Genomic DNA, 12,747 nt, shown 5'->3' with positions numbered 1-12,747 from the left:
ATATATATATATATATATATATATATATATATATATATATATATATATATATATATATATATATATATATATATATATATATATATATATATATATAAAAGCCTTATTTTAAATAAAAATTGTTCAACACAATAGCTTAATGTGAATTTGATGCCATAAAATTCTCTTTATTTTTTAAAGACATTAACTTTTTTAAATTACTCCAATAATATTTATTACCACAAAATGAGTTAAACATTATTTAACTTCTTTTTTATTATTATTACTTTAAAAGAATATTTTTTTTTTAAATATTAAATAATCACATTTTTAAAAATGTTTGATATCAACAAATTTTTTTCTTTTCTCAACATATGCATAAATGAATTAAAATATGTTAAAACTTATGAATTTTTAAATGATTATTTCTTAAATTTTTAATTGTGGCTTTGCACAAATGATTTTTTATTTAAAAACTAGTAAATCAAAAAAAAATTCTATTTTCAAATCCATGCTTTATGCAAGCAGAATTCTATTGGGCCAAGAAATTCTTTTTTTGTTATCTTTTATAGAAGGAAAAATTACTGTTACGTTTTTAAATTTTTTTTTTTATTAATTCAGTGTTCTTATGGAAAAATTTAGAAAGTAGCAAATAAAAAAAGTATGTTAATGTATTTACTTTATTTAGTTTATTATTTTATTAATGATTTTGTTGTGAAAAATTATTTTTCCTAACGTCATTTATTAAAATTAAATTGCTGTATATATCATTTATTAAAAAATAATTGTGGGATTTAATTTGCAATAAAAGAAACTTACGTTTTGTGCAAACTTTTGATACAGCTATTTATTTAAAATTTAATTTTGAGTAATAAAAAAATGTTTAGGAAGGAAAACCAAAAAAACAATTGCAATAAAAATGAGCTAATTTTTTTTGAAGAATAAATGAAATTTAAATATTGAAAAATATTTAGTAATACTTTTAAATAACTTTTACAGTTAAGTTAAATCCTAGCATTTTAATAAAATTTAATAAACTTAAATATATTTTAATTAACTTAAATATATTTTTTAAATCAAAATTAAATTATATATTTTTTAAATCAAAATTAAATTATATTTTATACTTTTTTTATCAGAATAAAATTAAATTTTTTTAAAATTAGTTTTAAATTAAATCATACTTTTTCAATTTTAAAACCAAAGATAAATTATTTTATTATGATCTTTGCTTCAAACTTAAAGTTGGGCATTTTCCAAGTGAAAAAATCAATCATTACAATAAAATAAAAACAAAATTTTAATTTTATTTGAGTTTTTTCCATTAGCATTAGCTCTTTTATCTAACATAATTGTCATTCAAACTTTGGTAAGAAATACTTTAACATAATCGTCATTCAAAAGTAAATGTGATTTTTTAAAAATTAATTACTTCTTTTATCATACCGCTTATAGAATAATTTAAAAGTTAAAAAATGATAAAAAGTTGCCTAACCAAAATTGCTTACTGCTTACCTAAAATTGTTTAAGGCATACATAAATCGCTCTACGCAATTTTATACTATTTTTATCATATTTATATATTCTTTTAACTTTTATTTTATTTCTATTTTAGTTTATACATATTTAAATTTATTATTTTATTATAATAATATATTTTTTATATTTCTTTTTGTTATTTTTATTTATTTATTATATATTATATTTCATTTTTATTTTTATCTATTTACAAAAACAATTAATTACAGTAATATAGCAATACTTAAACCCTGTCATAACTCTAACCCTATGCCTGACCTTGATGCTGACCCTAATAAAACCCTCAGTCGATGTAGCAGCACTCCCTTGCGAGTCAGATAATTTGATAGTCAATGTATGTACATTTTGCTCTCTATAAAAGTTGCTTATGGGGACATTTTTTTCACAAAAAAACGATGTTAATGAGGACAAAAAATTAATGGGTACACAAAAATGTCCCCAATAATGCTAATGTCCCCATAAGTATTTTTTTTTGTAAAATCTGTCCCTGTAAGTGATACTTTAGTTCTTTGTTTTGTGAATTAATATATATATATATATATATATATATATATATATATATATATATATATATATATATATATATATATATATATATATATATATATACATATATATACATATATATACATATAGATTTAAGATTTAAAAAGTTTAATATTGTATGAGTCAGGAAATGAAGATGAGAGAAAATTCCAAAGAACTGAAGTGTAATAAAAAAAAAGATTAATAAAAGTTTTTAGAGCATGAAAAGACAGATACAGTAAAAAAATGCAACTTTATTGAATGACAAGTCAAGCAAGAATAAGTTTTGGTAAATGGAATTAAAGATAATAGCTCATTTGAACAGTGATCATAAAAGTATACATTACAACGTTGGGAAAGTAGCTCAATAAGCCTGCTCCATCTTCCAACTATGGTTGGAAGAATGAGCATAGATAGATCCAACTATGTTAACAATTTATTTTTGAACCTTGTCTAGAAGAGAAAGAGTATTATTAGAAGAACAAGCCCAAATTCGACAACAGGTTTCCATGCAGAGACAAATAAGAGATTTACAACCCAAGGAATTAGGAAAAATGAGGTCAGAAAAAAATTGCTAACCTTATACTGTTAAAGGTCGGCAAAAAAATTTCAACACAAAAGGGTTACCATAAACATAGAAAAGAGGTCAGTGATTTTTTGCCGACCTCAAGCATTTTTAAGTCGACATTGCCGAATGCCAACCCTATAAATCTGAGGGCTGGATTTGTAGAGGTAGAGAATGGATCAGGAGTAAGATAATGGGGAGCTAGATAAAGAGAAAGTATCTTAGCAGATGCTAATTTTGTAATAGATTATATATATGATTTTCACAAGAGGTCAGTAGTGAATGATAATCCAAGAAGTAAAAGCAGAGGAATCAGTCAGAGGGTTGCCATTCATTAGTATAGGTATGTCAAAAATATTGCCATAGATGTTTGCTATAAATAACTGAGTTTTAATGGAGTCGAAATTCACAAGCCCCACCTGTTACCTGATCTCCAGGTTTAAGATTGGCTGTCTGTTTTAAGCAAAAAGTGAAGACTATAGCCGAGACAGGATTATAAAGTTGAGCCACCAACAAACATAGCTACTTTACATGAAAGATTGTTAGGAAAATCATTAAAAGAAACAATACAGTACCAAGAATAGAACCTTGTGGTACCATAGAAATGACTAGAAATAAAGTGCTGGCCTTTGAGGACAAACTTAATCTGCATTTAGAATGAAATGACTTAACAATCTTAAAAAATTGCCTAGATACACTATATGAAGCAAGCTAATGGAGAATACAAGCATCCCAAAATTTATTGAAAGCATTTGATATATCAAGAGCAATAGACCTAGAGAAAACTGATCAGACCATAGTTGGAGGGGTCAATATGTTCTCTAGAATTTTCCAAACTTGAGACCACAGATGTTATTTTCCAGCAGGCAGGAAAAAAAGATCTAGTCAAGCATTTATAAAAAGTTTAGAGAAAACTGAAGAGAGTTCTGGAGAAATACTTGAGAAATAGACTATGACAGGAATGTTGTTTGGAAGAGTTTAATTAAAATAACTTTAGCAATGGAAGCCAGAGTGATTTTGATGTCTAATTAATAGGTTAACCTGTTTAACTAAAATGGCAAGATGAGTATAACTAAGTATATTAGATCTTTGCAAATAGTTCTGCCTTAATCTTGGGTGAGGTAATAAGATCAGACCATGAATTAGAGATGTAATGTTAGACTTACCTTATTCTCCTAATCTCTAGAACCTCATTTCTGAGATAAGATACAAGATTTAGTAAACTGAGAATAATGGAGTTTGGCATCAAACAGCACCTTTTTATATTGATATTTTGCAATAATAAAAAGGTGTTTGTTCTCAAGAGATTTGTTCTTTTCATAAAAAGAACAACTCTCTTGAAAACAAAAAATAATGAAAAAAAAAAATGACTACAATTAGATAAAGCAGTTGCACAAGAAGATGAAAACCATGGAGCAAAATGAGACTAACCTCGAAACCAACAAGAAGGAAACAGGAAAGCTTCAATACCTGCCTGGATTTAGGAGGTTAAATAGGAAGCGCATTTATCAGCAGAAAGAGAAAAGATATCAGCCAAAAGACCATGATGAAGAAAATCAGGAAAAGAATCCCAGTCAGACACTCTGTTGTTTTTAGACTTGATTTTTATTTTCAACATAAATCTGTACATTGTACAGAACTTGGTACAAAATAGAACACTTTCTATCATCAACACTATTATTTACTATTGAATGGTAAATAATAGTGCTAGTGCAGTTTTTTGAAAATCGTCAGATAAAATATCAGCAAATTATTGTAAAAGTTTGGCCATAATTTGTTTGGTTTGGTTTTACTAAAATCTAACGAAAGTAAAAATAAATGTTTTAAAGCAAATTATAATGTAGAGTTAGGGTGAATAAAACCTACTTACTCTAACTCAATGATTTTTAAACTATTTTTCACTGATATAGCCAATAAATTTTTACGGTTACTGCTTATGAAAACACTCATTTCATTTGGTTAAAGTTTGCTTTAGTTTTTACGTACCATGCTACGAAAAACGGTTTTCGTTAGACGTAGTAACAAAGCGGACCAAACGTATATAATATTCAAACACGGTGTAGCGGGAAATTAAGACTCATGGAAATTTAGGTGATACCCTGCAAATTTTATTTACCAAAATAAAATCTTTTTCTTAAATTAATAAACATTTTTCGATAGTAGTTAAAAAACTGAATATCACTAACACCATTTTTTCACTTATTTGTCAAAAAAATGCCGAGTCAGCAAAAAAATGCAAAAAACATACAGTTACAAGAACATAAATAATTTGAGTAATATTTGAGATAAAAGTTTTAAATTTTACAAACATATAGCTAAATAATTTGTGGAGGGCTTTTAGTTGAATTTTAAAAAAATACTGAGTCAAAGTAATATGGCAAGTATTAACCTATGCAAGTCATAAAAAAGGGTTCGTTTTGGAAAAGTAAATTACTATGTTTTGTATTTTTGTTTTAAATTTGTAAAAAGTTTAAATATAAATAAACCATACCCTAGCATATATAAATGAGTTCAAATCAGCATCACATAAATACTTTGAAAACTTTTGCCTACTACCTTAATTTTGAAAAATCAAAAACTTTTTATTGCAAAATGTCTGTAGCTTGCCATTAAATCTGATGCCAGTTTTGAATTAAGCGTATTAAAATTAAGTTTGAGTGTCAAAATTCGTGCAATAAATTTTTGGTTGACCTGTGTAATCTAATGAACTAATCATTTACATAAGCATATACTTTGTATACTTAATTTTTTCTTTTGTAAATTTTATATTTTGACTGTATTACTTTATATTATAAAATAATATATATATCAATGTATATTTTTCAAATGTACAATTTGAAAAAACATATATAAAAAACATAAATATGAACTGAAAAAAAATTAATTCTGTACATATTGTATATCTAATAATCACTTTTTTTTTTTTTACCATAAAAATTTTGTTTTAATTAGATACTTTTACAATGGCAGACAAAAATCTAAAATGAAAACTGATAGCTTCAAGCGTAGACTTCTCACTGCTTGATTTTAGGGGTTATAGGTTTAATTTCAAAAGACATGAGGTTTTTCTTTAGATTCTATTTATATGTATATGTACGAACTGGAATGTGTTGAAAATAAAATCGAAGGCGTTCTTTCTTAGCCCAAAATTGATATTTTCCGAAATCTAGAAATTAGCGTTTAAAAAACAATATCAATTATACTATTTAAGCTTAATTTCATTACAAAAATGATAGAAAGCCACGTGGCATTTCATTTTTTTGTCTTCAAAATGTGGTTAACTTAATATATAATAATACCTTAAATAGTTTCTCTAATAAAGCTCTTAAAGCGGTTGATGACTTGTTTAGAAATACTGTATAAAATTTTACAACTTTTTTTATTTTATTTTGTAAAAGTTATAACTACTTTTTATAACATTTTTTATTAATAAACATTTATTTTAAATAACAATAAAAGTAGATAAATATTACATATCAAATGGCTCATCTTTTAAGGAAAAAAAATCATAACAAGTCCAAAGATTTAGTTTGTTTTTGCTGCTGTAACAAAACAGACAACTACTCTCTTCGCAGTAAGCCATCATTGGTGACACTAGTTTGAGACTATGTACACAAAGGATTCAGTTTTGATATAAATGGATTTCCCTCTGATCTTTGTTGCAGTTGCAAAAATGCTCTGTATGCCAAAAAGGTTATTATATTTTATAAATATTTTATTATATCTATTAAATTTTTTCACTAAAAATACAAACAACCTTGTTCACAGCAAGGAAAGCATGTAAAAATGATAGAAGAGGGTTGGAAAAGTGGAAGAAAGTTACTTGGTAGGAAGGTAGGAAGGTAGGAAGGTAGGAAGGTAGGAAGGTAGGAAGGTAGGAAGGTAGGAAAGTAGGAAGGTAGGAAGGTAGGAAGGTAGGAAGGTAGGAAGGTAGGAAGGTAGGAAGGTAGGAAGGTAGGAAGGTAGGAAGGAAGGTAGGAAGGATTGCTCCAACTTTAGATCAATGCTTATGTCCGATTTGTTGTATGGTATCAGACAAGCGCAGCCACAAGATTTTTAACTTAAGAGATTATTCATTGAAACTGCATTGAAAGATTAAACTCATTCTGCACAGATTGTTTTCAACTAGTTGGAAAGGGCATTAGGCACCCATGCACGAGAACATTAGCTGTTCAAAATGCTAAGAATCTTATTCTTTCGAAGAATGAAAAGATGTCAGAGCAAATAACCTCAACTGTTTTAAAATTTCTAGTTAAGAATGAAAATTCGTTACAATTATCCACTAGTAGATTTTTATTTATTTTCTTATTTATTTATAATAACTTTCTCCAATATTTTATTAATTTTAGGAGGATCACTCCTACCTGTAGTACTAAAACAAAGCTCCTAAAAAATAAAGTAGTCTCTACTGATACAATATTTGATATCAAGAAATATCATGGTCTGCCTGAAAATGTTGTTCGTGATATTCTTAGAGATTTACGAAAAGATCTTGGTCGTATAGGTGTCTAAATATTTTATAACATAAATTAAACGGCGGTACATTAGATTTTCTTTTTTCAAAAAATCTATACTATTTAATGTATCACATTGTTTACAGTATGGTGTTTCACAATTAGGTGTTAAAAAGAATTACGTGGATTAGATCCTATGAAAGTCATTATTAGAGTTGGAATTGACGGAGGACAGGGTTCACAGAAGGTTTAGTAACTTAATCTACATTATATTACTCAAATAAAAGAAATAAAATTAGAATTATTAATCAATTGTGATTAATTTTTAGATTATAATGAATATTATCAATGAAATAAAATTAGAGGAGCAAAATAGAAACGAGAAAGACTCAGGAGTGAACAAGGTGATAATTCTGGCTTTGGTACGTAACGTCAAGAAAAATAACCATAATCTTGGAATGCTTACTAAATTAATTAATCTAAATCAGCTCAAAATTTTTGGAGATTTTTGTGAAATCTTTTTCGGACAAAAATACTGTAATGTGGCATAATTATAATGGTGGCGGATGATTGGATGAACCCAACTGTGGTATAGTTTTCAAATTATTAGATGAAATGATGCTGGTAACACCAATTCAGTTATATATATATATATATATATATATTTATATATATATATATATATATATATATATATATATATATATATATATATATATATATATATATATATATATATATATATAAATATATATATATATATATTTTTTTGCCGTCAATGGCGTAATAACAATAAAAGACAGGAAAAAACAAGAAAAATATACGAGAGTTACTCAGTTTATTTATAATCGATCCTCCTCTAGCAAATAATATTAAAAACTGTTTTAAAAATTCATCGCTAATAGTGTTGACTACACAAAAATTAATCAAAGGTCATCTGAATCAACTGCAATTGACGCTCCAACTACTTATTTAGTAGAAAACCATTCAAATGAGACTTTATCAGCTTTATCTCGCATACTCTTGCATGCTTAACATAAGGGGGTGAGAATAGAAGTGTGGATGGGAATTTTAGTTTATATCTAATATATACGGGGAGGGGGTCTACATAAACGGATTTGTGGGAGTTTTTTTAAAGAACAAAAATAAAATAATTTAAATCTAGTGTAATTTGCGGTCAAATGCATATCTTTTTACCGTAGCTTCAATAGGATTTAATATGCTTACATGAATTGAGAAATAATATACTTTCTTGAGAAATAAGCGAAAACCAAATTTTTGATTCATTAAAATTTTATAAAGGCGACGATTAAAATTGACTGAAATAAAAATTTTCTAATTTTTTTTAATTATAGAAATGTTATTTTTTTGTAGATAACGAGTAAAAATTAATAAACGGGGGGTGGGAGAGGGGTCTTATTAAGCTTGGGGTGAGATGGAAAAGTTTCCGAAAATTAATAGACGTCTCCTCCCGTGTATTAATTACCTAATTGAATTGTAAATTTATTCAAGTATCTTAGAGCATTTCAAAATAGCTTTAGAATATTTAGTTGGAAAAGTGAAAATAGGTGGGAATAGGTGGAAAAGTGAAAGTAGGTAGGATTTAGTTAGAAAAGTGAAATTAGGTGGAAAACTAAAATACTTGAGCATATAATGTAAAATAGACTCTACGAATTTCTAACAAAGAATGACGTACTGTATAAAAAACAGTTTGGTTTCAAATAAATGCATTCAACATCGAACACATCGAACAACATCGAGCTAATCAACGAGATATTTGACCCAACTCTAAGCAACGATTATTTCACATAAGGAGTTTTCATTGATCTTTCTAAAGCCTTTGATACAGTAAACCATAAAGTAAAGCTAACTAAACTTGAAAACTATGGCTTTAGAAACAAAAATTTACTTTGGTTCAAAAACTACCTAACAAACAAAAAAACAATACATATGCTATGATTTAAAAGTAACAAGTAAACAATCATTATCTTTTAAGGTTCTTCAGGGTTCGATTTTATTTAGGGTCATTATTACTGTATATAAATGATCTACATTTATCATTAAATCTTATAAATTGAATTCTATTTGCTGACTCCAATTTTTTTTATTCACAAAAAGATATAAAAATACTTTTTAAACACCTTAATGAACAATTAGAAAAAGTTAATAAGTGGTTATTAAGTAACGAACTTTCTCTGAATGCTGACAAAACTAAAATTATACTATTCCGTAAATAAATTAAAATTGAAAAAATCCCATTAAAACTAGTCTAGAAGAATCTATTAAAACAAAATAATAATCATAACATAAAATCTATTAAAACAGTCTAAAAGAAAAAAATTTCAAAAATTATTGGTATGTTATATAGAGCTAAACTATTTCTTAATTTTAAATCACTAAAAGGTTTATACTTTTATTTTATTCATAATTACTTAACATACTGTAACATCGCTTGGGCAACATCGCTTGGGCAAGTATTAACCATACAAAACTAAAAAAGCTTTACAGTAAACAAAAACATCAAATTGTATTTGGTGCTAAGAAAGAAGAACCTTGCGAACCTCTCCTATGTTTACTTGAAGCATTAAATGTATATAAAATCAATTTACATCAAAATTTAGTCTTTATGTATAGAGCTAAGTTAGGATTGTCTTTAAAAATATTTGAATCCTATTTTAGTGAAATCTATCATAAATGCACTACAAGAATCTCAAAAAACAACTTCTTTGTTCTAAAATAAAGTTTGAAATTGAGCTCATGCTCAATTAATGATCGTGGACCATATCATTGGAAAACATTCTTAGACATAGCTAATAAAAAGATAACCTCTCTAGATCTATTTAAAAAGAAATCTAAACAGTTCTTTTTATTTATAGATTATACTATGCTTGATTTTAAATGTTTCTTTTAAATAAAGTTAAACTCAAGCTCAAAATTAAGATAAATTAAAAAAAAATTATTATCAAAATCCGTATAATAAAGTTTATAATATTACCTCTCTCTCAGAATGGTATGTGAATGTATGCAATATTTTTTTTTTTTTTGCTACTGTAGAAAATTTAAGTTGTTTAACATTAGCTACTTTATGTATTAAAACTTATATAAAACAAATATTATATATTATTTTCTAGTTTATATATTTACGTCTTTACAATAAAATACTTATAAATTACGATTTTATAAAAATGGTACTCAGTGATAAAATATTACGTCTTCTTCTTGCTTCAGCTATTTAATTTGTTGTATATATTTGTATATGGAAACTGTATTTATAGCGAATGGCGAAAAAAATAAATTAAAAAAAAAATGATCTTAAAAATCAAAATGATTAAAAAAAAGTGATCTTAAAAAAATCCAGCTGACTATTTTTGGAAAAAAGCCTTATCTGACACAAACATAAGTTTGTGTCAGATGAGACTTCCCCCTTCCCACCCCTCCCCCTTCAACCCCCAATAATTTTTTAAATAAATAACTTTGAAGTTGGTTTTTAAAAAAAAGCAAACGATTACAAATTAAGATATATATATATATATATATATATATATATATATATATATATATATATATATATATATATATATATATATATATATATATATATGTATATATATATATATATATATATATATATATATATATATATATATATATATATATATATATATAAAAGGATAGAAAAGACCTAATTTGTTACCCGCATTTTCGGTGTAAGATCCTTTAACAAAAAAAATGTTGACCTACTACTATTTGAACTATTCAGTAGCAATGCTTCCCCAATCCTCCACAATAATTTTTGGTCCTAAGGGCCTGTGATAAACAATATAAACAAGGTAACTGAAAGAAGATTCAAAGATCTTGTCATCAGAAACTTAAATAAGCCATTTTTTATAATACAGTAATAAACTTCTCACAATGATGAGATAGAATAAACTGATAAACTTTTTAAATGACAAAAGAAAGTAAACTTTATAAAGTATATAGACTAGTACAACAAACAAGGTAAACTGAATTAATATAAACGATAAAATAAAATAATTCTTTTTAATAATAGAGCGTTTACAATTTCGAAATATTACTCTACCACTGCGCAACGGCTTCACAAACCTTTGCACGGCCTTCGTCAGAATGTTCATAAAAGGCATATATTTAATTTATTTATAAGAGTACACAGAGTTGGCAAATCTGTGTACTTTATCTCTTAATGTCAGTTTCCACTCATTTTTTTTTCCTACGGGAACGGAAAAGGGAGGGAAAATTCGAAATAGGAAGAGAAAACTACGCATGCTTACGTAATTATTTTTCTCTTTTTTTTTTGCGTTCACGTAGAGAAAAAGATAAATGGAAACTGCTCTTGAGTGCCGCGAAGGCAAAGTTGCAGGACCAAAACCTATACTGTAGCTTTTTTGTAATAATGTGTAAATATTTATGTTTTATTTTGAAGTGTACGTAGTTTTATTATTGTTGATTAATAATAACTATGCTAAATACTAAGAAGGACACCTTAAAAAATACTGCGATACATAAATACTATTCAATAATGCTACTTGTAAATGGTTGAATAACTTTGGTCTATTGGACCGAGAACTTACGTTCATTGGATTCGTTTTTATATTAATTTTAATACTTAAATAAATGAACTTTTTTATTTTAATTTTAACGTATACATTTAAAAATTTTTTGACCCCCTTTCTTTTCCTTGTCACAACATCGTAACTCTACTCCTGCACGATCTAATCTCGCACGAGTCGTCACAAAACCAACAACCCCTTCCCTCCCCTAAAGCGTGACTTAATTTATGGCAATCCCTTTTTAGTGTTTAGGTAATAGGCAATAAAATTATTTATCAATGAAAATTTTTGTATGTTAAGTTTCAACTTGTCTGCTCTTTGTTATGATAAATAAGCAAAAAATTTAAAAATATTAAATTAGTCATCCCTACCGTTGGTTCACCGCTTTATGTACATTTCAAAGAAGCTCTAGAGTAATTGAATTATGTACTTCATCATGAAACATTTCAAAAATTGAATAAAGCAAATTAGTTAGGTTAAATGAATTCTTTTTAGGACCATTTATTGAGATTTTTATTAATTGGTTTGGTTTCAAATAAAGGCGACTAAATAAATGCGAATTTCTTAAGTGCGAACTGGCACAAGTGCGAATGGAATATGTGCGAACTGGTGTAAGTGCAAAACAGTAGCAAAATTTGGGATAAGTGCAAACTTGTATAAGTACACCAAAAGAATTTGAAAACATTGGGCATAAGTGCGAATTGGCAAAAGTGCGAACTGACATAAGTGCACTTATGCCAATTCACACTTATGCCAATCTTTTCAAATTCCTTCGGCGCACTTATGCTAACTCACACTTATGCCAATGTTTGCAAATTCTTTTGGTGTACTTATGCAAGTACTTATACCGGTTCGGATCTATTCTAGTTCGCACTTATGCCAGTTTTTGCAACATCTTTGCACTTATGCTAATTTGGACTTATGAAATTCGCACTTATTTAGCCTTCCACAGATATCATTTAAACTGTTAATTACGTTAATTATCTGTAAACTTCTCCTGAACTTTAATATAATAAACTTTTGCTGTCGAAGACTTTAACAAACCTTTTAAAAATTTTTAAAAGTTAACATCTTAGATAAGCTTTTATAAAATTTAATTAAGTTGAAACATCTGGTA

At 26.7% G+C, this 12,747-nt stretch overlaps 1 protein-coding gene across 3 annotated transcripts in view; it reads right to left on the bottom strand.

Moving 5' to 3' along the window:
• LOC100198652 (tRNA (guanine-N(7)-)-methyltransferase non-catalytic subunit wuho) overlaps positions 1-4,633 on the bottom strand; it is a 69,630-nt gene extending 64,997 nt beyond the window's left edge. For 2 of the 3 annotated variants that reach the window (XM_065797999.1, XM_065798001.1), the window contains exon 1: positions 4,479-4,633. In XM_065797999.1, coding sequence (XP_065654071.1) covers positions 4,479-4,558 — 80 coding nt within the window. In that variant the 5' untranslated portion in view covers positions 4,559-4,633. The remainder of the gene's footprint in view (positions 1-4,478) is intronic. The other variant, XM_065798000.1, reaches the window with a different exon arrangement.
• Between the last annotated feature and the right edge of the window lie 8,114 nt (positions 4,634-12,747).

The sequence above is a fragment of the Hydra vulgaris genome, chromosome 05, assembly GCF_038396675.1.
Source record: "Hydra vulgaris chromosome 05, alternate assembly HydraT2T_AEP".
Taxonomy (NCBI): domain Eukaryota; kingdom Metazoa; phylum Cnidaria; class Hydrozoa; order Anthoathecata; family Hydridae; genus Hydra; species Hydra vulgaris.
This window is presented reverse-complemented; position numbering and strand designations above follow the sequence as displayed.